At 65.3% G+C, this 9286-nt stretch overlaps 1 protein-coding gene across 1 annotated transcript; it reads right to left on the bottom strand.

Moving 5' to 3' along the window:
• Positions 1-2978: 2978 nt before the first annotated feature.
• DTX3 (deltex E3 ubiquitin ligase 3) lies at positions 2979-9042 on the bottom strand. The gene is made up of 5 exons (XM_083881174.1): positions 9007-9042; positions 8055-8117; positions 5519-6171; positions 3946-4163; positions 2979-3574 (listed from the first exon to the last, which is right to left on the bottom strand). Exons 2-5 carry the CDS (start codon positions 8065-8067, stop codon positions 3499-3501), a joined length of 960 nt encoding a protein of 319 aa, XP_083737300.1. The 5' UTR covers positions 8068-8117; positions 9007-9042; the 3' UTR covers positions 2979-3498.
• Between the last annotated feature and the right edge of the window lie 244 nt (positions 9043-9286).

The following is a 9286-nucleotide window of genomic DNA, read 5'->3' as shown; positions in this document are numbered from 1 at the left end:
AACCCCAGCCCAGCCCCGGCAGAACCAGGAGAGGTGACCCATTGACCCCGCGGGAGGTTCATGGGGAGGAGGCAGCGGAGCGGGAATCCCGGTGAGTTTGGGGGTCTCTGGGAGAGGGGGAATCCACTGGGGGCTGCACCAGGGCTCGGCTGCTCCGGGGCTCCCCCACAGCCTCGAGCCCAGCCCGGCTCCGGCCCAGCCGCGCTCCCTGCTGGGCCCTGCAGGAACGGGGCTGGGCTGGCCCGGGATCCCCCATCCCCTGTAGACACCCATATCCCATATAGCCACACCTGTATCCCCTATAACCTTCCCATATCCCCTAACCCCCCCATATCCCCTATAGCCCCCCATATCCCCTATAGCCACACCCATATCCCCTATAGCCCCTCATATCCCCTATAGCCCCTCATATCCCCTATAGCCACACCCATATCCCCTACAGCCACATTCATACCCCCTATAGCCCATCCTTATCCTTTCTAATTCCCCCATATCCCCTATAGCCACACCCATATCCCCTAACCCCCCCATATCCCCTATAGCCCCCCATATCCCCTATAGCTCCTCGTATCTGCTATAGCCCCTCCATATCTCCTACAGACCCTCCATATCCCCTATAGCCCTCCCATATCCTCTATAGCTCCACCCATATCCCCTATAGCCCTGCCTATATCCCCTATAGCTCCACTCATATCCGCTATAGCCCTCCCATATCCCCTATAGCCCCGCCCATATGCCCTAGAGCTCCACCCATATCCCCTTTAGCCTATCCATATCCCCTATAACCCCCCACATCCCCTATAACCCCCCCATCCCCTATAACCCCCCCATCCCCTATGGCCCTGGGGAAACCCAGGACTCCTGACAGGCAGCTGAAGTTCCAGTTGACTGGAAAAGGGAAATGCTGTCCCCGTTTTTGGAAAGGATGGAGAGGAGGGTCCTGGAAGGTCATGGGATGGATCCTCCTGGGAAGGCTCTGCTGAGGCACAGCGGGAACAGAGAGGGGATCTGGGATTTGAGATTTAGGATTTGGGATCTGGGATTTGGGAACCCCAGCTCGGCCCAACCAAGGCCAGGTCGTGCCCAGTGGCCTCTGAGGCAGTGACCCCATCACGACAGGGGAAGGGACACGGATTTAATTTATTTGGATTTCCCAAAACCTTTGGCAGGATTCCCTAATGTTGTTACAGGATACAAAAAGAACAACACTTATGCAGTCAAGTTGTCAGAGTAAAAAGTGAGCAGTTTGTTTTTCTACGTTGATTTATATAGATTTTGGACACTGACCAGGGACTGGAGGATGAAAGTTGCCACCTCTCCAACTACACTGGTCAAACTAGAAGTTTATTAATTGTCCCTCCTCAAGAGAGGTTTGATAAACAATTACTTCGTTTACATGAAAATTTGTGAGAAACTCTACTGTAAAAATGCAAACATCAGAATGCTGAAACAGATCAGGGGGACACCCTAAGATCCCCCCTGGGGAGATGGATCCCAGGGCTGGATGTTTGGGAGATGCAGAATTGTCACATCCTGAGGGTCGTGGGCTCAGAGTCCCCATGGACATCGGGGCAGTGATTCCACACTGGGGCCAGTGTCACTGAACACCTTCACCCTGACAGAGGGGACCTTGGCAGGGACACCGAACTGAGGGACAGTGACAGCCCTGAAGGACGGGGCCACCCCAAGGGACCTGGACAAGCTGGAGCAGCGTCCTGTGGGAACCTCCTGAGGTTGAACAAGGCCAAGGGCAAGGGCTGCCCCTGGGTCAGGGCCACCCCCGGGATGGATCCGGGGGGATGAGCAGACGGAGCAGCCCTGGGAGAAGGACCTGGGGGTGCTGGGGGGCGAGAGCTGGACAGGACCCAGAGACCCCCGAGCCTGGGCTGGGCCCCAGCGTGGGCAGAGGGGAGGGGGGTTCTGCCCCTCTGCCCCACCCAGGTGAGACCCCACCTGCAGAGCTGCCCCAGCCCTGGGGTCCCGCACAGGGAGGATGTGGAGCTGCTGGAGAGAGTCCAGGGGAGGCCATGGAGCTGCTCCAAGGGCTGGAGCTCCTTTAGGGCCAGGCTGGGAGAGCTGGGGATGTTCACCTCACTCCAGAGAGACCTTGGAGCCCATTCCAGAGCCTTAAAGGGGCTCCAGGAGAGCTGGAGAGGGAGTGGGGAGAAGGGATAGAGGGACAGGACAGAGGGGATGGCTTCCCACTTCCAGAGAGCAGGGATGGATGGGAGATTGGGAAGAAATTCCCCTTGTGAGGGTGGAGAGGCCCTGGATGGATTTCCCAGAGCAGCTGTGGCTGCCCCATCTCTGGCAGTGTCCAAGGACAGGCTGGACAGGGCTTGGAGCAGCCTGGGACAGTGGGAGGTGTCCCTGCCCATGGCAGGGATAGACCAGATGGGTTTTAGGGTCTCCTAACCCAGTCCACCCCAAGATTCTGTATTGTCACACCTCAATACCTCCCCCGACGTCAGGGCCCAGCCCAGTGCCCACATCCCAAAATTCCAATGTCCCATTTCAACGTCCCATTGTTTTCATCCTGGTTTCCCAGCCCAGTGTCCCAGCCTGGTGTCTCATTCCACTCTCCCCAGCTCGGGTCCCAGCCCCATGCCCCCATCATACATCCCCATCCCAGTGTCCCAATGTCTTATCCAAGTGTCCTATCCCAAACTCTGACCCACAGAGCCCCAGGCCAATGTGCCATCATGCTGTCCCATGCCCACGTCCCCATGTCCATCCCACTGTCCTGATGCCCCATCCCAACGTCCTCACCAAAACATTTCCATCTCCACATCCCATCCCAAAATCCCATGTCTCTGGTCCCCATGCCAGTGTCCCCAGCCCTGTCCCTCCATGTACCCCCCACCCAAAACTGCCCCCCCTGCACCTTCTGGTGCCACCCCCCCCCCCCCCCACTGCCCCCGGGGTGGAAGGAGCCCCCCACCCTCCCCCAGCCCCCCCCCAGCACCCCTCAATCCATTGCATATTTTTATTGGATCAAAGTTACAGACCTGGGGGGGAAATAAAAAATAAATAACCCCCCCGAGGGTGGGACCCCCCCGGGGCTGGGGGGGCAGGGGGCAGGGCTCCCCCTGTCTGTCCTGGGGGTCAGGGCTATGTACAGGGGTCTGTCTGTCCGTGCTGCAGGGGCGGTGTGGCACCAGCCCCCCTGGGGGGGCCTGGCCCCCTCCTTGTGCCCCCCACTGCCAGCCAGGGGGGCTGGGGGGCTCCCCCCGCCATGGGGTGGTCCTGTTGAATGGGGGGATCCCCCTGCATGGGGAGTCTCGTTGAGTGGGGGGATCCCTCTGCCCAGGGGTGTGCTCCTCCTGCCCCGGGGGGTCCCCATGTATGGGGGGATCCCCCTGCCTGGGGGTCCTGCTGTCTGGGGAGGCCCCTCTGTCCAGGGAGGCTCCAGGGGGTCCTTGATGCCCGGGGTGATCCTGGGGGGGTCCCAGTGCACGGGGGGACCCCCCTGCCGGGGAGGGGTCCCTGTCCCCCCACTCAGTCCTCGGTGATGCCCTTGGCCCGCAGCTCCTCCTGCACCCGGGCGAGGTACGTGGGGTCGGGGTACCCAAACCTGGGGGCAAAGGGGGGGTAAGTCAGGCTGTGCCCCCCATGGGGGGCTCCCCCCATAGCCATCCTCCCTCCCTCCACACCCCCGGCACCCCACCCAGCCCTCCAGTCCCCCCCACCCCCCACAGCTGCTGCCATCGGCCTTGCAGTGGATGTTATTCCCCAACCCCTCAGGTGCCCTCCCAGGTGTCCCCCCATGCCCACAGCGGCCCATCAGCCCCCCCAGGTGCCCCCACATCCCCCCTTGCACAGCTGGGTGCAGTCAGACTCATGGTGGATGTTGCTCCCCAACCCCTCAGGTGCCCCCCAGGTGTTCCCAGGTACCCCCCAGGTACCCCCTGGGTTCCCCCCAGCCCCCCCAGGTGCCCCCCGCACAGCTGGGGCCCGCCGGTGCAGTTGGTCTTGTGGTGGATGTCGTTCCAGGTGATGACATTGGCGCGGCCGGTGGTCAGCGAGGTGCCCACGGTGAAGGTGAGGCGCTGGGCGAAGGCCTTGCGGAACAGCCCCAGCACCTTGTTCCCCTCGGGGCAGTCGGGCAGGTACGCCACGCGCGTGGTGCCCGGGTACCGCACGCCCGGGTTCGGGTGCTCCACCTGTACGGGGCGGGACACAGGTGAGGGGGGACACAGGTAAGTACCAAACCTCCAGGTTCGGGTCCTCCACCTGCACAGGGCAAGGGTTCAGGGTGGCAGGGAAGTGACAGGGGCACAGGTGTCAGTGCCCGGGTGGTGCCCAGACACCACAACCCCGGGTTTGGGTGCTCCACCTGTATGGGGTGGGGCACAGGTGAGGGGGGGCACAGATGTCACACCCCTGGGTTTGGGTGCTCCACCTGCACAGGGAAGGGGGGCACACCTCGGGGGGGACACAGGTGTTGCGCCCCCAGTTCAGGTGCTCCACCTGTGAGGGGTCACAGGTAAGGGCAGGGAGTGGCAGAGGGCACAGGGGGACAGATGCCAGTGACTGGTGCTGGGGTGCTGCACCCCCAGGTTCAGGGGTCCAGTGGTACAGGGGGCACAGGAATGGGGGAGAAGTGATGGGAGCACAAGGGACAGGTGCCACCTGTGGTGCCCAGGTGCTGCACCCCCAGGTTTGGGAGCTCCACCTGCACCGGGGATGGAGGGGACACACACCAGGCAAGAGACAGGGGGACAGGGGGAAGGTCTGGGAACACTTCACCTGCCCAGGGGGTGGGGGCACAGGAGGGACAGGAGGGATGGGGGAATGGGGGCACCCAGCAGGGTTTGGGGCACCCAGGGGTGTTGGGAGCACCCAGGGGTGGCAGGGACACAGGGCTGTGTCAGGGGCATTTGGGGACACCAGGTGTGCCAGCAACACCCAAAAGGATTTGGGGACACCCGGGGACGCCTGTCAGGATGTGTGGATAGCCCAGGGATGCTGGGTACACCCAGCAGGGCCTGGAGGCACCCAGGAGCATTGGGAGCACAGAACTGGGCACAGGGTTGGGACACCCATCACAGTTTTGGGGCATCAGGGCTGCTGCAGGCACTCACAGAGACTTGGGGGCACCCAGGGGCATTGGGGGCACAGAGCTGGCTTGGGGGTACTTGAGGACACCCAGGGCCATCCATCAGGATGTTGGGGACACAGTACTGTGCCAGGGCCACCCGAGATCTGGGGACACCCAGGGCGGCCAGGGCCACGGACCATGGATGGGTGCACTCATCAGGACTTGGGGACACCCCGGGGTGTTGGGGACACAGAGCTGGACCAGGAGCATTTGGGGCAGCCAGGGGCATAGGACTGGTCTGGGGCACCCATCATGGTTTTGGGACACCCAGGGACACTGGGGACACTCAGCAGGATTTGGGGACATTCAGGGTACCCACTGGAGCACTGGGGGCACAGGGCTGGGCCAGGGCCATGCACCCAACGGGATTTGGGATCGCGATTTCAGACCGCTCCCCCTGCCCTGTCCCGCACTCACCCCCTGCACGCCGGGCGGGAAGACGTACTGGATGATGATGGTGCCGAAGGCCTCGTAGCCGGGCAGGGGCAGCGCGGCGTCGCGGGTGACCAGCATGCGGCCGTCGGGGGGCTGGTTGCCCACCAGCTGCCCGTAGAAGCGGCCGCAGACGGGGCAGGCGGAGCGCACCTGCAGCGCCCGCGCGATGCACTCCCCGCAGAAGGAGTGCCGGCAGCGCTCCAGCGTGCGCGGCCCGCGCATCTCGCCCAGGCAGATGGGGCACTGCCGCTCCGGCTCCTCGTCCCGGGCCGGCCCGGCGCCGGGGGGGCCGGCGGCGCCCGCGGGGGGCTCCGGGCGGGCCCCCAGCACCTCCCCGTGCCGCTGGCTGCGCTTCTTCAGCTCCTTCTCCGTCTCCTTGAGCAGCGCCTTGAGCGCCTTGCGGGCCGGGCAGAGCCCCGCGCCGCCGGGGGGCCCCGGGGGGGTCGCGCAGAGCTGCAGCACGTACAGCTCGGGGGTCTCGCCGTCCACCAGGATCCGCACCCGCGCCTCCTGCGCCAGCAGCGCCAGCCGCGCCGCGCGCTCCCGCGTCACGAACTCCCACACGCGCTTGGGCACCGTCACCCGGCTCTTGGCGGGGCCCCCGCACCCCGACATCCTCGACAGCACGAACGACACTGCGGGACAACCCCGGCGGCCTCAGGGGACGGGCACCGAGCGCCCGGCGACCCGCACGGACACCCCAAAACACCCCGAGACTGGGCAGGGGCACCCCGAAACACCCCGAGACTGGGCAGGGGCACTCCGAAACACACAGGGACTGAGCATGGACACCCCAAAACACCCCGAGACCGAACACAGACACCCCAAAACACCCCGAGACTGGGCACGGATACCCCAAAACACCCTGACACTGGGCAGGAGCACCCCAAAACTCGAAGGGACTGAGCATGGAAATCCCAAAACACCCCAAGATTGGCCAGGGACACCCTAAACACTCAGGGATTGAGCATGGACACCTCAAAACACCTCGAGATTGAACACAGACATCCCAAAGCACCCCGAGACTGGGCATGGACCACTAAACACTCAGGGACTGAGCATGGACACCCCAAAATAACCCCGAGATTGGGCATGGACACCCCAAAACCACCAGAGACTGAGCACAAACACCCAGAGACTGAGCACAGACACCCCAAAACACCCTGAGATTGGGCAGGGGCACCCCAAAACACCCAGAGATTGGGCACAGACACCCCTAAAAACCCAGAGAATGGGCATAGACCCCCAAACACACAAGGACTGAGCATGGACACCCCAAAACACGCCAAGATTGGGCATGGACACCCTAAAACACCCACGGACACCCCAAAACATCGGGGGCTGGACACGGACCCCCACATCCCCAGAGGCTGGACCCCGCTGGCACCTTCACCCAAATCCTGGTGGGGCCCCCCAGTCAGGGTTGGGGGGTTGGGGACTGTTGGGACCCCAACAGTCCCTCCAGCATGAACAGCACTGCGGGGACACCCCAAAACCACCAGGGTGATCATGGGCACCTCAAACCCCCAGGGACTGGGCACGGGCCTCCTGAACACCCACAGACACCCCAAACCATCAGAGGATGGAGATGGACCCCCCAAAACCTTCTGAGCCTGGACCCCACCATCACCATCTCCTGGCCCCCCTGCACCCCGACATCCTTGACAGCACAAAGGACACTGGAGGACCCCAAAACTGCCAGGGACTGGGCAGGAGACCCTCAAAACCCTCAGAGACTGGACCCCATGGGCACCATCACCTGGTGGCCCTCACACACCCCGACATCCTTAACAGAACAAACAACCTGGCAGGGGGACACCCCAAAACCATCAAGGGCTGCCCATGGGACCCTTGGAACCCCAACATCTGAGCATGGAATCTTCAAAGCCTGAAACTGGACATGGACCCCCAAAACCTCCCAGAGACCCCCCCCACAAACCCCACAGAGAGTGGGCATGGACCCCCAAAATCCTGTGACACGGGGCTTGGAGCCCACAAAACCCCAGAGCTTGGAGAATCTGAGTCACCCCCCAAAACCATCAGAGTTCAAACATGTCCCCCCCAAAACCCTCTGAGTTTGGGCACTTAAGGGAGCCCCCCAGAACACCCAGAGCCCGGACATGGCACCCAGGGTGGGTCCTGAGGGGACCACAGTGTCCCCTGCCCACCTGGGGGGATGTTTACCCACCCAAGGTGCCACCTCAAGGCTTAAACCTGCCCCCATCCCCCAAATCTGGGACAGCCGGGGGATGTCACCACGCCGTGACCCCTGGGGGGTGGGAACGAGGTTTGGGGCCTCTCCAGAACCCCCTTCCCCCTCCCGTGGGGTGCCCGAGGGGGTCCCCAGAACCCGAGGGGTGTCACAGGGCCGGGGGGGTCCCACATACAAAGGGGGAGATATCCCAAGGGGGTCTCCAGAGCCAGGAGGTCCCACAGCTGTGGGGTGGGCAAGGCGGTCCCCAGGGCCCGGGGGAGGGTCCAAAGGGGGTCCCCAGAGCTGAGTGTCCCCCACACCCACCTGGTGAGCCCATGGGGGACACGAGCCGAGGCGCGGTGGATCAGCAGAGCCACGAGCCCGAGGCTGAGGGGACACGGGGGGGACAAGAGGGGGGGTCACAGGTGGCCCCCACAACCCCCCAGACCCAATTTGGGAGCTCATCAACCCCCCCTCCCCCCCCTCCCCCGCCCAGGTGACCCTACAATAACAACAGCGGCGTCACCCCCCGTGTCCCCAGGGGACCCCACACCACCCACAGCCCCAGCGCCCCGCCGGCACTTTGGGGGGGCTGTCACCACCTCGGGGGGTCCCCAGCCCCTCCCGGCCCCCCCAAACCCACTGAGCACCCCTGGACGGGGTGTCCAGGGCTGTTTTCCCAGCCATCGGTCTCGGGGGGAGGTCCCCGCGGATCGGGGGGGCTGAACACGCCGCTGTCCCCCCAGGTGTCCCCCCGGTGTCCCCCCCCGGTGTCCCCCCCCGGTGTCCCCCCGGCCCCCCGAGGATCCCGGCGGGGGGGGGATGGGGGATGCGGCCCGGAATGGGGGGGCTGGACAGGCCCGGGGGGGTCCCGAGGAGGCCCGGGGGGGTCAGGACAGGCCCGGGGGGGTCGCGATGAGGCCCGGGAGGACGGACGGGCCCGGGCGGTGACAGGACGAGCCCGGAGGGCCATGGGAGGTCCCGCTGAGGCCCGGGGCGGGGACAGAACAGGGCCCGGGGGTCCCGATGAGACCCGAGGAGGGGATCGCTGAGTCCCGATAAAGCCCAGGGGGTTCGGGGGCTCCCGCTGAGGCCCGAGGGGAAGGGGCAGGCCCGGGGAGGGGCCCGGGGGGTCGCTGCGGTGGAGGCAGCACCAGGCCCGGGGCGGGGGGCGCGGGCAGAGCGGGCTCCGGGGGCCGGGCCGGGGCGGGGGGCGCAGCGGGGAGCGCGGGGCGGTGCCGGGGGTCCCGGGGGGGCTCGGGGGTCCCGCACCCACCGGGCCCGGGCGGGCGCAGCATCGCGGGCACGTCCGGCGGCGGGGGGCGCCCTGCGCGCGGCGCCTCACGTGACCGCGCGGGGCGGGGCCGCCATGGCAACGGGGGAGGGGCGGGGCCATGGCAACGGCGCGCGGCCGGCGGTGGAGGGCGTCGCCATGGCAACGCGCATGGGGGCGGGGACAGGACGTGGTCACTGTGCTGGGGGCGGGGCCATGACGGCGGGAACTGACCGGGCCGGGGGCGGGGCCATGGGGGGGCGGGGCCTGGGCGGGGGCGTTG

Source organism: Zosterops lateralis (genome assembly GCF_965231275.1).
Source record: "Zosterops lateralis genome assembly, chromosome: 32".
In the NCBI taxonomy this organism is placed as follows: Eukaryota; Metazoa; Chordata; class Aves; order Passeriformes; family Zosteropidae; genus Zosterops; species Zosterops lateralis.
Note: the sequence above shows the minus strand (reverse complement) of the source record. Positions and strands in the feature narration are given on the sequence as shown.